Below are 17,050 nucleotides of genomic sequence, written 5' to 3'. Positions count from 1 at the left end.
GAACCCATGACGGCACCCGTACATTCCCTCCCTTCACACATGGGTGCGCACATTTGGTTGTTGCCTTTGTATAGTCACAGGGTGTGTCTGGCAAGCTCCTTTTTAAAAAAAAAAAAAAATATATATATATATATATGTGTATATGTGTGTGTGTGTGTATATGTATATGTGTATATATATATATATATATATATATATATATATATATATATATATATATATATATAATAGAAATGTAATTATTTGTGTTACTAACCTGGCGGTCCTCTCGGTGCTCTGTAAACCAACTGATGCGGGAGAGAGGCACTGCCCTTTTATCTGTAGGTTTCCTGTCCTTGAAGGGCGGATCCCCTCTCTCCGTGGTGCCGTCATGGGTTCCGAGAAATCCCGTTACCGGTAAGTAACTACGTCTTTTACATTAATGGGTTAATAGCACATGATTTAGGACTCTTCCAAAAGGATGTAAAATTTATTGATCTTGATCTACACATCATTAAAATACTGTCTTATAGTTTTCACAGTCTATTAATGGAGAATGGAAATCTACAACTTTGAGTGATAGAGACACAGGAGAATTGCTGACAATGCAGTCCCTGGACATACAGCAAAGGTTCATTATAGGGGAATCCTTTCATTAGGTATAATAATAGATGATTGAAGCTCTGAACACGGGGTTTAATCACAATAGCATAAGTTAAATGAGGGCATTTAGCACATGAGGATAACAATGTATAATGTGGTGAAAGAGCATCTTCCTGGGGCTCAGGCTTCTCTGTTACATTCCGGTCACATCTAGGACCAGTCTAAATGTCAGTCTCTAGTAATATTTTACATACTTGCATTTGTCAGATCAATTCACTCATGCACATTTAATGTAAAAAATTAAATAAAAAATTGAATGGTTTTACTGGACATAATTGGAACCTGTCTTGTTGACAATCAGTGCAGTCTGTGGGCAGCAGGTTAGAGAGCAGAAGAGCTGAATAAATGGTTATATTGTCTTGTGAGAAAAGATTCTTTTTATTTCCTGCTCTTTAGGAGTCAAGTAGACAGCTTTATTCAGTGACTGACAGCTGGATGCACTTCTACAAGGACGGCTGTCAATCACTGACCTATCCACCTGCTCGACACAGCAGTATTTTAAATTAATGAATTACAAATTATTCTGAAACTTTTTCTACAAAACTATTTCTCAGTCCATTCGGCTCCCCCTGCCTTATAATATGCTTACCACATATATGACTGCATGTTCCCTTTAATTTACTGCTGAAAATGTTTTATGTCGCTGCGTTTTAAAACTGGTAAATTTGGGCATGATCACGTTCTTTTTGTTAATAACTGCATTAAATTTGTATTTCACAAGTATATTTGTTTCAATCATTACAATAATTTTTGGCTATGAAATTTCCACTTTCCTGTATATACCATTTCTTATAGCAATAAAGGCGCATCAAATGTTTGAGGATTACCATATGTAGAAAGTACCTTTTTAATCTCCTGATGCAAAACTCATTTTTTCTGAAATAAAGAGCTCCAAACCTTACCGTTAGTACTGAGTTCACTGTATTAGCAATATGCAGTTAAAGGAAATCTGTCAGCAGGTTTTTGCTATGTAATCTGAGAGTTGTATGATGTAAGGACAGAGATCCTGATTTCAGCGATGTATCACTTAGTGGACTTCTTGGTGTAATTTTGACAGAATCCCTGTTTTATCTTTTGTAGAGGGTAGCTGTGGTCATAATGCTGAGCTGAGTATAACCCCGCCCACTCCCCTGATTGGCAGCTTCTTGTGTACACTGTGCCAATCAGTGGTGGGGGCGGGGTTATTGAGATTAGTCTGACTCGCCTGCACCTTATACCTAGTCCTGCGGTGATAATCTCCTGCTGATAAAACAGCAACACTGTGCAGGGGATCGCTGCATAGGTGCCAGGTCAGAGCATCTGTATGTTTCATCTGGTGGATGATTAGCTGCGGATGGGCGGATTTTTACTAGCACTGACGTTGGTGCTGAGATATGGGCGTGGTGATCAGTGCATAGTAAATCCAAAATGAATATCACTGACTCTGACTTAGAGGGATGGGTGGAATTATGGGTGTGGGTAGGGATGCATATTCATTTTGGATTTACATATCCTTGACCACAGGTATGCGGCTGTAAATTCTCCAGTGCTTACAGCAAGAAACCCAATACAGTAATAAACAGTTACATATCCTGAAAGTGCTGCCCAAGTCCTATTTCACGATACTATTAGTATTATACTAAAAAAAATCACCTGACAGATTCCATTTAACCAGGGCTGTGGAGTTGGTAAGCCAAACCACCGACTCAGACTCCTCAATTTCCCTGACTCCAACTTCATTTCCACAGCCCTGCGTCACTTCTGAGCATGTACATAAAGTGCAGCACAGATTCATCTCAACTAAAAGCCTAGATCATTGCTGGCGAACCTATGGCGTACGTGCCAGAGGGGGCACGCAGAGCCCTCCCTAAGGGGACGCGCGCCATCGCCGCAGCACTTGTGCTCCTGTATCGGGCCCGGGGGTATATATGCCCCCCCCCTTCCTTTTATACGTTGTCCCCATCCACATACTGATATACCTGGCATCCCTCCATCCTGGTATGCGTGGCACCCCTCATCCTTATCCTGGTATGCATGACACCCCTCATCCCTGTCCTGGTATGCATGGCACCCCTCATCCCTATCCTGATATGCATGGCACCCCTCATCCCTGTCCTCGTATGCATGGCCCCCTCATCCCTGTCCTGGTATGCATGGCACCCCTAATCCCTATCCTGGTATGCATGGCACCCCTCATCCTTATCCTGGTATGTATGGCCCCTCATCCTTATACTGGTATGTATGGCCCCCTCATCTTTATCCTGTTATGTATGCCCCCTCATCCTTATCCTGGTATGCATGGTCCCCCTAATCCTCATCATGCTGCACATAAAAAAAAATAAACACTCCTACTCACCTTTCTTCTCTCCTCCAGCGCTGCTTCCTGTCTTCCCGCACTGATCTCTCCATGTGAGTCGCGCATGACGTCACTGCCATGCGCTTCTCACAAGGAGAGATCAGCTGCCGGAAGTCACTGCTCCCAACGCCGGGACTGTGTGCAAAGCAGTCATCAAAGCAAAAGATGGCTACTTTGAAGAACCTAGAATATAAGACATGTTTTCAGTTGTTTCACACTTTTTTGTTAAGTATATAATTCCACATGTGTTAATTCATAGTTTTGATGCCTTCAGTGTGAATGTACAATTTTCATAGTCATGAAAATACAGAAAAATCTTTAAATGAGAAGGTGTGTCCATTTTATGTGTTTTGCCTACACTGATATGCTGTACTCTATCAAATATCAGGGGAAAGATTTGCTCAAGTGAAGCATTTAGGTTACTTAACTGAGATTGTCTGGAATTGATGGACTGCAGCTAACTCTCATCTGTGGACAGTGTTGGGTCTATATTGGATTTAGCCTTTGGGTGTAACAATAATAATAATAATAATATAATAATCTTTTTATTCATATAGCAGTAACATATTCCTTAGCTTTACAATTCAGACAATTTACAGACATTATCGGCACTGTCCCCATTGGGGCTCACTATCTAGATTCCCAATCAATATGTCTTTGGAGTGTGGGAGGAAACCAGAGAACCCGGAGGAAACCCACGCAAACACGGGGAGAACATACAAACTCCTTGCAGATGTTGTCCTTGGTGGGATTTGAACCCAGGCCCCCAGTGCTGTTAGGCTGCAGTGCTAATCACTGAGCCACCGTGCTGCCCAACCACGGTGACTGGACATTCATGTAACCATGAATGTCGAGGATAATTTAGCCCCTTTCCCGATTTATTCCAAAGTTGACCCCACTCCACATAGTGCAGGTTCTGGCTGTAGTATACAGCTGGTACCTGACTCTAACAAAAGCAATCAGAGCTAGCTGATGGCAGGTTGAAGTCCTCTAGCTACGCTAAAAAATGTTTAAAGAAAATAGTTAAAAAATGTACAAAATATTAAAAACCAATTAAGAAAGCTAAAAGGTTGAATCTCCCTCTTTTCCCATTCTGAAAATGAATAAAATAAACATTTGTTATCTCTGCATCCTTAAAACCCTGATTCTGAATCTAGTTGGGACATTTAAGATTTTAACCCATGCATTGCATTTTTCCAAGTTGGGACCCTCTCTTCTAAAAAATTGCTTAAAATGGATTAACTATCGAATCATTCCTTTTCCAGTTGTGAAAATAAATAAATATGATATAATCAGAATTTTTACCCATTGGGGATGTTCGACCTTTGTGTAAATTTTTACAGCAAGACCAAATATAGTACCTCAGTGGAGATTTCATGTACTTGCCAGCTCAATATTTGAATCCCTGTTCCCTCTTCACCATGGCGGTTTTGCTTTTTAAACATTATGAACACCTTGAGTAGAACAAGTCTTCTGTAAGACTTATTAACTAATTTAATCTTCGTGGCATGAGCCCAAAGCTCGGAGTTTTGCTTAGATCAGCCGGTCTTTTTAGGCAGTTGCAGGCCTCATGATACTGCTTTTCCTCCAGATTAAACATATTAATAATACATAGCTGCTAAGGATTGATTCAGTCATTCTGCATTAGGTAGGTGTTTGTTAAACTTGCTGGTATGCATGTCCTATATGTTTTCACCCATTTCTAAAAGTATATATCTGAACAGGTCAGTCAAGCAATCCTTCGTCTCATTCTTTATCAGACACATTATTTTACCATTTTCTTTTTTTTACTATTTTCTTTTTTTATGTTATTGGCCTCAGAATTGCTTTTTCATGCTCCTTTATTTTGACATTTAGGTTTTGGATTATCCATGAATTCCGAATGTATCTTACGACTGTTTCGCCACTTGGAATCCTGGCATATCTTATTATGGTTATCATGGGGGTTGAAACACTGGTGAGTGAAATTCGAATGATGACATTGATTAATTTCTTTTTCCAAGGAGTCACATAGAACTATGTTGACATAAGAAACCAGTGAGTTCAGCTTCACTAGTGAGTTGCCCTAACATTAGTTTCTAGGGTACAGCATGCCTGTCAACATCTCACTTGCTAACATAATGATATTTAGGTAAGGGATCACACGGCCACCTATTCTCTCAAGCGAGAGAATCTGGTCGATTATGCTAATGACACTCTTTCAGAGTTTGATCTGAGTGTCACCTTAGTGTGATCCGATTCTCTTGCATGAGAGAATCATATCACAGGTGTGGAGAAGATGGAGAACTTAGTATCCTCATCTTCTGTATTCTCTTATTCCTTGGATATGTTGGCCTGCACTTGGATGACATCACTGGCCTGGGGCTGCCATCTTTATGTAAGAAAAAAGTGTTCATCCTCGGACTCTTGATTTTACGAAATATCATCTATTAACAAAAGTGGTTCAAAGATCTGACATATTATCGGGAGATCTTGTATTTTTCACTAACCCAGCTCTGATGCATCTTTTAGTAAGCGATTACAAAATGTTAAATTCTCTAATAATGTGAACATTTTTGTTAATAGGTGATATTTAGTGAAATCCCAAGTCTGACGTGGCCCACTCTTTTCTTCAATAAAAAGGGCAGCCCCAAACTGGTGATAGGTATTCTTTAAAGGGGTCGCCTGTTAGTTGGACAACCTGTTCTTAGATGCCCGAGTAAAATAAGAAAAGCTTATACTCTCCTCCAACAACGGTGTTGTTCCAGTGATGTCAGCGCCATGTCCCAGCTCCCGTCATTTGCATCACTTTGCTATGTTACGTGAGTGCCGCAGCCCATTAGTGGCCACTGACCTGCTACAGCAATCACGTAACATAACAGTGTCATGCGAGCATTAGGAGACCCAGTGTCTGTTCAGGAGGGGGGTATAAGCTTTTCCTTTTTATTCGAGGGACTTGGACATTTAAGAAGGGGATGTCCAAGTAGTGGACAACCCCATAAAGACCCTGTACTGTCCAAAGTACTGCTCAAAAGCAAGCCGTAATAGTCTTGCTTGGATGAAGTAAATGGAATAGTGCTCTTTTTTTGACTGAGATATGCTTTGATTTCCTGTTTCCAAATATTTGGGACAGTCTCAGCAATTTTGGGTCTTTTGGTAACTGTGGGTACAGGTGAGGCCATTTTGAAAGAAGTGATCATATGATACAGATGTTTCTCTGGCTGTATCACTTGTTTAGCAACATACTCTTACTTGACTCCCTTTCCGCTTGTTTTAATGCTATATTGTGTTCATAACAAAAATTAAAGATGAATCATATATTTTTATATAAAGCAATTTTTATTAAAGGTTTTAAAGTTTTATTACTGATATAGAAAGCAATATAGCAGAAACAATTTATAAGTATCAATACATGAGACAATCTGTATGCAACAAAATTAACAAGAAGATGAAGAACCCAATGTGCATTAGGATTTCTTCTGCTGTATCCATGAGGCACTGCCCAAGTGTAAAATGTACATAATTGGGTATGTACCCCATCAACAATTCTAACCAAACATCTACAGTTACAAGTGAGAACAATTAAGAGAGTAAAAAGACAAGAGAACAAGAGGGGGATACAGGTGTATAGGCTTGGAGGTGGTACAGGAAAAGAAGGGAAAGATTAAGTGTAAAATAAAAAGGAGGTGGGAGAGTAAAGAAGGTTGTGGAGGAGTGAGGTACGCAAAGCACCAACTTACTCTTTTATACTATATATTATATTATTTATTTCCAAAGGGAAAGGAACCCAGTAGCTTTGCAACTTTAAATACCCTGGTATGTTTATGTAGCCAACCATTGAAAACCAGAACTCTCTTCTTTTAAAGAAACCCATGGTAACAAATAGCAGCAAATGGAAGCGATCCATCTTGGTCTTTAGCTATCATTGACTCAGTTCAGTATAAGTGTTCCATGTCTACCACTCACTCCCCAATAGATGTACACACAGCTCATTTCCATTGCCTCAGCACCCACTCCACTAGCTGCCGCTAGTGCCTAAGAATGGCCGTTTAATTTTGGAAATTGGTCTGGGGTTTAGGGAAATAAGTGTACTCTGGGGGTCTTTAGTATAGTATAACCGATGATGAGATTTCATTGGAGCCATAATACGGCTACATGAGGTAGGATACTAGTGTCATCATAAAATGCTGCTTCAGGAGAATTACTACATTCTTTTGCTTAGCTTTAAGAAGTTGTATGCATTTATCTTAAAGAAGCCAAATATGTCTGTATTGTTAAATATTTTGGAAATATAATTTGGCGTTTTTCCCAGAACAGTGCCTTGTCTGTCCATTTACTGCATCTGAAATTACATTTCAGGCCCATTCATTAGTGTGCAAATATTCAGTTTACTACTCAATTAATATAATTGCTTCTTGCTGGTATCAACATTATCAAATGTAATATATCATACAGTCTTATAAAGTCTTGTACATTTTTAAAATAGAATTTGACAATATTATTTTTTCTGCCATTAGGTTCTAAGCTTCTTCTATCGTTGGGTACTTACTGTTGGTTTGGTGTTTTTTGCTTTTTGGCCAGTGCTGATGAAGTTGTGGATCAAAGGAAAGGTATAAAAAAATTTGTCTGAACCATTGTGTGAACCTTTACTGTTCCAAGTAGTTCTATAATACATGTTAAAACAGTTCATTGAATGTCTAGTTTATTTATAAGAGACTCCTTTTCAGGTCCAGTTAGACATTCATCCCGACAAAATTACCATTTTTGGTTTCCTAAATGTTACGTGTCCTAGACTATATTATTAGCAGCCTATACTACGTGTTGTTGTAAAGCTTTCTTTTCCGTTCGCTTGCTTTCCCTGCAGAACCATGCTTAGAAAACAGTAGGATTGATTTTGCTGTTCTGTCAGTTCTCCTTGAATACATGATCTCCCACAGTGCTCTTACCGATATTTACTATTTTTTTTGTCCTTTTGCAGATAACAACTGTGAGTTGGGTTCTCTTATGCTTGCTGCTGGCGGTGTTTCCCTTGATGCCTGTTGTTGGAAGGGAGCCCAATATCACTCTGGTGTAAGATCAACATTGTCTTCTTAAAAGCTTTATATCACATTTAGTATGCACTGATTCAGTGAGCCTTGTCAGGCACGTGAGCGATTGTGGCGTCAGGGGGGAAAAAGGATGTTATTTCAATAATGAAACAACTTTCTTGCTTTGATTGAGCTCCTGATGGTTATTCCATTGTGCGTAAAATAATCTTGGATCATTTATAATCTGATATTTTTTGCTTCTTTGTTTGGTTTTGTTTGCTTGTTTATTCAATTATTTATTTTTTTTATTTACATTTGAGAGCAACAGACAACTTGAGCCTTTAAAGAAACCCTAAGGCTGAGTTCGCACGATGCGTTTTTCATGCGTTTCCGCGGCGTTTTTGCAGTTGCGTAAACGCCGCGGAAACGCATGAAAAACGCATGGTAGAAGGGCAGCAATGTTCCCCAATGGAAATCCGCATGTGCTGTGCCCATGATGCGGATTTTTCCGCAGCGTAAACGCTGCGGTCAAAAATCCGCAGCATGTCAATTAATTTTGCGGAAACGCTGCTCTTTTGCCGCCATTGACTTGCATTAGACCGCATGGAATCCGCATCACTGTATATGTTGATGCGCTTTTCATGCGGTCTAATGTGCGGATGGTACCCGGGTGTGGATGAGAGGACTCGCATCCAGACCCAGGTACCATTAAAAAAAGAAGAATAAAATAAAAAATATATATATTCTCACCTTCTGACGGCCCGCGCTGCGTCCTGCCGGCTTCCCGGGCACTTCGCGGTTGAATGAAGGACCTTCGCTGACGTCAGAGTCATGTGACGGGTCACGTGACGCTGACGTCGAAAGGTCCTAAAGTCTTCACTGCCGGCAGCCGGGACCGATGAAGCAGGACACCGGGGGCCATCAGAGGGTAAAGTATATATTTATTTTTTATTTTTTGACATCACACACTATATAAATCCATGCCGGTTGCATGGATTTATATAGTGTAAAGTTGACAAGCACTTTCCAAGTGATGCTAAAATCGCTTGGGAAGCGCTTGTCAACCCGCATGCGGAAATGAAAGTGAAGACCGCTTCATTTCCGCATGTCCCTGGCAGGAAACCGCATGTACAATCCGCATGCGTTTTTTCCTGCCAGAGAGATGCAGAAACGCTCAGGAAAAAATCCTGAGCATTTCTGCATCGTGTGCACTTACCCTAAAACTTTTCTTATATACAGTAACTGCACCCCCACCTGAACACCTGTTACACTTCATTTATACATGGTGTACTTCCTTCTTGTTCAGCTTCTTTTTTGTCAGATATCACCTTGATTCCCAGCCTTAATCCTGCATCTTATTTCTCCATCCTGCATATTATTCCTCCATCCTCTGCTCTAAATCCCATGATACATCAGTGCAGCATCAAATGTTCAGCTCGAGCCACTACCATCTCTATTTTCTGAGGGCATACTGTGATTAGCCCCTCCTATATGTTCTCCGAAATAAAATAGATTCTAATTATATAGTGAGGGAGACTGAACTGTGAGCTCCTACATTGTAACTATGTGATTTTGGTAGAGACGAGCATTTCTGATGAGATTCGAATTCGCCAAATCACCCGGATTTTACCGGGAAAATTTGATTTGCGTCAAATTTATTCTGCACAAAATCAATGTACCTTATTTTTCTCTGGGGGCTACACATCTTTGCTGCTCACTGTCCTTCATAATGTTCTCGGTGCATTGTTTTACCGCCTCACACTGCATCTTCATGCTAGGCCTGGACTTCTGGCCATGACTAGGCCTAGGATGACCCTGCGCAGGGTTGTCCTGGGCCTAGTTACGACTGGAAGTCCCAAACTAGCTTTTAGATGCAGCCTGCGGCGGTGGTAAGCAGATGAACTAAGAACCATATGGGGGGAGAATGAAAAGATGAGATGACCAGTCAGATAAGTATTCGTTTTTTTGTTTTTGCTTGTTAACCTTTTGCCGACCACCATTTTGCTGAATTTGCGTGGAATAAATTACAAAAAATCTGCAATGTGGAATCTTGAGTAAGGATTAAAATTCGAGTAGAATGCAATTGCACTTCAATTAATTTCCCCAACTCTAGAAACTAGCTATGTAATCTTCATCATCAACTATGATATTTGTTTCAGGAAGTTCTGGTAACTGAAATGGTGACTTTTACCCTCCAGAGAACATAAAACCGTGTGATTCTCAATGGGTCACCATATGATCATATTACCTAACTGGAGAGCAGGACATTCAATTTTATAATTAATTTTAAAATGAAAAGGAACAGCTACAGATAGTAAAACTATCTGAAAAAAAATGTAAATATATATGTGTGTGTGTGTGTGTGTATATATACAGTACAGACCAAAAGTTTGGACACTCCTTCTCATTTAAAGATTTTTCTGTATTTTCATGACTATGAAAATTGTACATTCACACTGAAGGCATCAAAACTATGAATTAACACATGTGGAATTATATACTTAACAAAAAAGTGTGAAACAACTGAAAATATGTCTTATATTCTAGGTTCTTCAAAGAAGCCACCTTTTGCTTTGATGACTGCTTTGCACACTCTTGGCATTCTCCTGATGAGCTTCAAGAGGTAGTCACCGGAAATGATCTTCCAACAATCTTGAAGGAGTTCCCAGAGATGCTTATCACTTGTTGGCCCTTTTGCCTTCACTCTGCGGTCCAGCTCACCCCAAACCATCTCGATTGGTTTCAGGTCTGGTGACTGTGGAGGCCAGGTCATATGGCGTAGCACCCCATAACCCTCCTTCTTGGTCAAATAGCCCTTACACAGCCTGGAGGTATGTTTGGGGTCATTGTCCTGTTGAAAAATAAATGATGGTTCAACTAAACGCAAACCGGATGGAATAGCATGCCGCTGCAAGATGCTGTGGTAGCCATGCTGCTTCAGTATGCCTTCATTTTTGAATAAATCCCCAACAGTGTCACCAGCAAAGCACCCCCACACCATCACACCTCCTCCTCCATTCTTCACAATGTGAACCAGGCATGTAGGGTCCATCCGTTCACCTTTTCTGCGTCGCACAAAGACACAGTGGTTGGAACCAAAGATCTCAAATTTGGACTCATCAGACCAAACACAGATTTCCACTGGTCTAATGTCCATTCCTTGTGTTCTTTAGCCCAAACAAGTCTGTTCTGCTTGTTGCCTGTCCTTAGCAGTGGTTTCCTAGAAGCTATTTTACCATGAAGGCCTGCTGCACAAAGTCTCCTCTTAACAGTTGTTGTAGAGATGTGTCTGCTGCTAGAACTCGGTGTGGCATTGACCTGGTCTCTAATCTGAGCTACTGTTAACCTGCAATTTCTGAGGCTGGTGACTCGGATAAACTTATCCTCAGAAGCAGAGGTGACTCTTGGTCTTCCTTTCCTGGGGCGGTCCTCATGTAAGCCAGTTTCTTTGTAGCGCTTGATGGTTTTTGCAACTGCACTTGGGGACACTTTCAAAGTTTTCCCAATTTTTAGGACTGACTGACCTTCATTTCTTAAAGTAATGATGGCCACTCGTTTTTCTTTACTTAGCTGCTTTTTTCTTGCCATAATACAAATTCTAATAGTCCTACTGAATAGACTGTCAGCTGTGTATCCACCAGACTTCTGCACAACACAACTGATGGTCCCAACCCCATTTATAAGGCAAGAAATCCCACTTATTAAACCTGACAGGGCACACCTGTGAAGTGAAAACCATTTCCGGTGACAACCTCTTGAAGCTCATCAAGAGAATGCCAAGAGTGTGCAAAGCAGTCATCAAAGAAAAAGGTGGCTACTTTGAAGAACCTAGAATATAAGACATATTTTCAGTTGTTTCACACTTTTTTGTAAAGTATAACTCCACATGTGTTAATTGATAGTTTTGATGCCTTCAGTGTGAATGTACAATTTTCATAGTCATGAAAATACAGAAAAATCTTTAAATGAGAAGGTGTGTCCAAACTTTTGGTCTGTACTGTATATTGTGAGAAAGTCACTGTTAAAGTGCTGGAGGGGAGATATGTTTTCCTGAGGCTATTAGCTTCAGTGAACTAAAACCATTAAGTTTCCTCTAGCATGTTATTTGTTGAGAGGGGTTAAGTTAATTTGGGAGTGGTTGTTGTGAATGGCCATTGTGAACGACCGGAGGCCATTCACCATATCTCCGCCTCAGGGTGTGGTCTGGGGAGTTTAAATACTCAGCCAGCTGAGGCATTCAGGGTTCAGTGTCTGGAAAAGTTAGCTCCTGAAGAGAGCTTGTGTTTGTTCCTGAACCATGTGGGGTTGCTTGTAGTATAGCGCGTGAACTAGTCCATATTTTCTCCTGAACGAGCCTGCTAAAGGAAATTCTGATGGACCAGGGAACTCCATTCATGTTGAGAGTGATGAGCGAGTTGTGTAAAGCTCTGCAAATTACCCAACTCCGGACGTCTGTGTAACATTCACAGACAGACGGCCTGGTTGAGAGATTCAACAAGACCCTAAAGTCTATGCTTTAAAAAGGTCATGGAGAAGGATGGCCGAGACTGGGATTGCCTACTCCCCTACCTGCTATTCTCCATTAGGGAAGTTCCCCAGGCCTCTACGGGGTTGTCACCCTTCAAGTTGCTTTATGGACTGCACCCTTGGGGACTATTGGACATTGTGAAAGAGACCTAGGAAGCTGATGGAACACCCCACCGGAGCGTCATCCAGCATGTGGCCCAGATGCAAGACCGGATCGCGAGGGTAATGCCGATTGTAAGAGAGTGACTCCTTCAAGCACAAGGGGCCCAGGCCAGGGTCTACAATCCGTGGGCGAGACTAAGGCAGTTTAGACCTGGAGATCGGGTGTTGATGTTTATCCCCACGGTGGAAAGTAAATTTCTGGCTAAGTTTCAAAGGCCATATGAGGTGATCGAAAAGTTGAGTGACGTCAATTACAAGGTCCACCAACCAGGAAAAAGGATGCCATATCAGATGTACCATGTTAACCTGCTCAAGCCTTGGCGATACAGGGAGCCGGTGGTAGCCACATGCATGGGTCCCCATCCGGAAACCCGAGTCGGGGATGTCACGATGGCAGAGACACTATCACCGGCCCAGAAGTAACAGTGCCGAGAGCTGCTTCAGCAGAATCGGGACCTGTTTTCAGAGCTGCCAGGTTGTACGCAGGTGGTCGAAAACAAAATCTTGTCAGAGCCACATGTGAGGGTGAATCAAAGGCCGTATCAGATTCCTGAAGCCCACTGCGAGGTGATCTCCAAAGAGGTGAGGAGAATGTTGAGCCTAGGCGTCACTGAAGAGTCAAAAAGCGGCTTGTCCAGCACCCTTGTCCTGGTGCTGAAGCTGGATGCAGAATGGCTGTTCTGTAATGACTACCGGAAGCTGCATGAGGTGTCAAAATTCGACGCGTATCCTATGCCTCGCTTCGATGAGCTTATTGATAGGCTAGGGTCAGCCAGATATATCACCACCCTGGACCTAACGAAAGGGTACTGTCAGATTCTCTTGTCCCCAATTGCCAAGGAGAAGACAGCCTTCTCTACTCCTGACGGGTACTTTCAGTACACTAGGATGCGTTCGATCTGCAGGGAGCCCCAGCTACCTTCCAGAGGGTCATGGACTGGATACTAGCCTCTCACAAGAATTACGCCGCAGCTTACCTGGATGACATCGTAATATTCAGCCCGGATTGGGAAAGTCATTTACAGAAAGAAGGTCCAGGCGGTACTGGATGCGCTAAGGAAGGCAGGGTTTACGGTAAAGCCAAAGAAGTGCGCCATTGGGAAGGAAGAAGCAAAGTACTTGGACTGCGTCGTCGGAAGGGGCGAAATAAAGCCGCAAATAAATAAGGTGGAGGCTATCCGAAATTGTCCGCAACCGAACTCCAAGAAGCAAGTTCGTGCGTTTCTGGGAATTGTGGGTATTATCGACGATTTATCCCAAATTTTGCCATGATAGCCGTCCCCCTGACTGATCGTCTTAAGAGCATGAAGACATCGATGGCCAAATGGTCCTTGGAAGCGGAGATGGCATTCCAGGAGTTGAAGCTCGTCCTATGTGGACAGCCGATCTTAGTCGCGCCTCACTTCACTAAGGAGTTCGTGGTGCAGACGGACGCCTCCGAGGTCGGTTTGGGAGCTGTGTTGTCCCAGGAAATAGATGGGGATGAACATCCAGTCCTGTTCCTGAGTAGGAAACTCTCTTCCTGTGAAAAAACTATGCCATCGTAGAGAAGGAGTGCTTGGCCATCTTTACTTAGCTGCTTTTTTCTTGCCATAATACAAATTCTAACAGTCTATTCAGTAGGACTATCAGCTGTGTATCCACCAGACTTCTGCACAACACAACTGATGGTCCCAACCCTATTTATAAGGCAAGAAATCCCACTTATTAAACCTGACAGGGCACACCTGTGAAGTGAAAACCATTTCCGGTGACTACCTCTTGAAGCTCATCAGGAGAATGCCAAGAGTGTGCAAAGCAGTCATCAAAGCAAAAGGTGGCTACTTTGAAGAACCTAGAATTTAAGACATATTTTCAGTTGTTTCACACTTTTTTGTTAAGTATATAATCATCAATGGAAATCAAATTTATTAACCAATGGAGGCCTGGATTTGGAGTAGCTTTCAAAATTAAAGTGGAAAAGCACACTACAGGCTGATCCAACTTTGATGTAATGTACTTAAAACAAGTCAAAATGAGGCTCAGTATTGTGTGTGGCCTCCATGTGCCTGTATGACCTCCCTACAATGCCTGGGCATGCTCCTGATGAGGTTATGGATGGTCTCCTGTGGGATCTCCTCCCAGACCTGGACTAAAGCATCTGCGAACTCCTGGAAAATCTGTGGTGTGGTGTTGGTGGATGGAGCGAGACATGATGTCCCAGATGTGCTCAATCGGATTCAGGTATGGGGAACGGGCGGGGCAGTCCATAGCTTCAATGCCTTCATCTAGCAGGAACTGCTGACATACTCCAGCCACATGAGATCTGGCATTGTCCTGCATTAGGAGGAACCCAGGGCCAACCGCACCAGCATATAGTCTCACAAGGGGTCGGAGGATCTCATCTCGGTACGTAATGGCAGTCAGGCTACCTCTGGCGAGCATATCGCTGCCTGTGAAGCCCTCCAAAGAAATGCCACCCCACACCATTACTGACCCACTGCCAAACCTGTCATGCTGAAGGATGTTGCAGGCAGCAGATCGCTCTCCACGGCGTCTCCTGACTCTGTCACTTCTGTCACATGTGCTCAGTGTGAACCTGCTTTCATTTGTGAAGGGCACAGGGCGCCAGTGGCGTCTTTACCAGTCCTGGTGCTCTGTGGCAAATGCCAAGCGTCCTGCACGGTGTTGGGCTGTGAGCACAACCCCCATCTGTGGACGTTGGGCCCTCATACCACCCTCCTGGAGTCGGTTTCCAACCGTTTGTGCAGACACATGCACATTTGTGGCCTGCTGGAGGTCATTTTGCAAGGCTCTGGCAGTGCTCCTCCTGTTCCTCCTTGCACAAAGGTGGAGGTAGTGGTCCTGCTGCTGGGTTGTTGCCCTCCTACGGCCCCCTCCACGTCTCCTGGTGTACTGGCCTGTCTCCTGGTAGCGCCTCCAGCCTCTGGACACTACGCTGACACACAGCAAACCTTCTTGCCACAGCTCGCATTGATGTGCCATCCTGGATGAGCTGCACTACCTGAGCAACTTCTGTGGGTTGTAGAGTCCGTCTCATGCTACCACGAGTGTGAAAGCACAGCCAACATTCTAAAGTGACCAAAACATCAGCCAGAAAGCATTGGTACTGAGATGTGGTCTGTGGTCCCCACCTGCAGAACCACTCCTTTATTGAGTGTGTCTTGATAATTGCCAATAATTTCCATCTATTGTCTATTCCATTTGCACAGCAGCATGTGAAATTGATTGTCAATCAGTGTTGCTTCCTAAGTGGACAGTTTGATTTCACAGAAGTTTGATATACTTGGAGTTATATTCTGTTGTTTAAGTGTTCCCTTATTTTTTTGAACAGCGTGTATATACATGGTCCTAAAGGTGACCCTACAAATAAATATACAGCAAAGTTGAAGTTGTTATTACCAAGGGGGAAGGTGGGGAATGCAGGTTTTTTTTCTGATATTGGGCCTACCAGGTTATCCAGTAGTTGAAGATTGCATACCTACTACAAAACCACCATCTGAATTTTTGGATTGATATTTGATACTTGTGTTGGAAAGCGTACCTTCATTAAAGGATACTACAATGCATTTGCAGGATATACTGTCGATTAAGCTGAGAGTTGAAGGGGGCTGCTCACTAGCCTTAGAAGTATAGTAAGCCTATATCCCCGCTTTCGCCATGAGAATGCTTGTGTGGGGTTTATTGGAACTGATGAGTAACGATCCTGCATGTATTGAGAATATTTGTGAAGCTTTGTCTTTCATTTTGAGTAATAATTCATTCTAGTTTGGGTACATCTGGTATCATCAAAAAATGTGCAAAAAAAACGTTTTTTTTTGTATAGTTTTTGAAGTCAATTTTGACACTGGTTGAGGCCCCGATTCATTAAGACTGGTGGTTTGCCCACCTGTCTTAGAGTGCTCTCATTCTGAATGCTTCGCCACGTTCAGTAGTCCCGTTGGGTCTTGTGTCCGGACCCCCCACAGAACAGAATGTAGGCATATGCGCCGACGGGGCCACTGAACGTGATGAATAATTCAGTTAGAAAGCACCCTTTCTGAATAGGTCCGCTGGAGTAAGATGCGTCTTATTCATTAAGAGGTGCATCTTACAAGTGCAATACACCTTTGGTAGAATTGTTACTCCAGTCCGGGGCTGGAGTAAGTTTCTGCAGTAAGTTACGCCACTAAAAATAACCCATATTGGCGTAGCACCCCAGCCAATCAGCTTTTCACTATTCCGCCGGAGGCCGGATGTGCTCAGTTGTGTAGCGTTTCTGCATGGCTCTGTCAGCTACATGTTGGCCGCAGTAAGATGGTGCAGATCCTCATCTATTCATATGATCCCACTGATCTGATATAAAGTAGCGGACTGCCCCTTAGATAGATCGGACCCT

The 17,050-nt window shown here is 42.6% G+C and overlaps 1 protein-coding gene across 1 annotated transcript in view; it reads left to right on the top strand.

Annotated features, from left to right (window-relative positions):
• The window catches only part of PIGN (phosphatidylinositol glycan anchor biosynthesis class N), a 363,689-nt gene that overhangs the window by 199,437 nt on the left and 147,202 nt on the right, over window positions 1-17,050 (top strand). Inside the window, exons 16-18 of the mRNA XM_073678652.1 lie at window positions 4,835-4,934; window positions 7,474-7,566; window positions 7,935-8,026. Of these exons, the coding sequence (XP_073534753.1) occupies window positions 4,835-4,934; window positions 7,474-7,566; window positions 7,935-8,026 (285 nt within the window). The remainder of the gene's footprint in view (window positions 1-4,834; window positions 4,935-7,473; window positions 7,567-7,934; window positions 8,027-17,050) is intronic.

This window comes from Phyllobates terribilis, unplaced genomic scaffold (genome assembly GCF_046119375.1).
Source record: "Phyllobates terribilis strain yellow unplaced genomic scaffold, ASM4611937v1 Scaffold_4__5_contigs__length_816908805, whole genome shotgun sequence".
NCBI classification, from domain to species: Eukaryota; Metazoa; Chordata; class Amphibia; order Anura; family Dendrobatidae; genus Phyllobates; species Phyllobates terribilis.
Note: the sequence above shows the minus strand (reverse complement) of the source record. Positions and strands in the feature narration are given on the sequence as shown.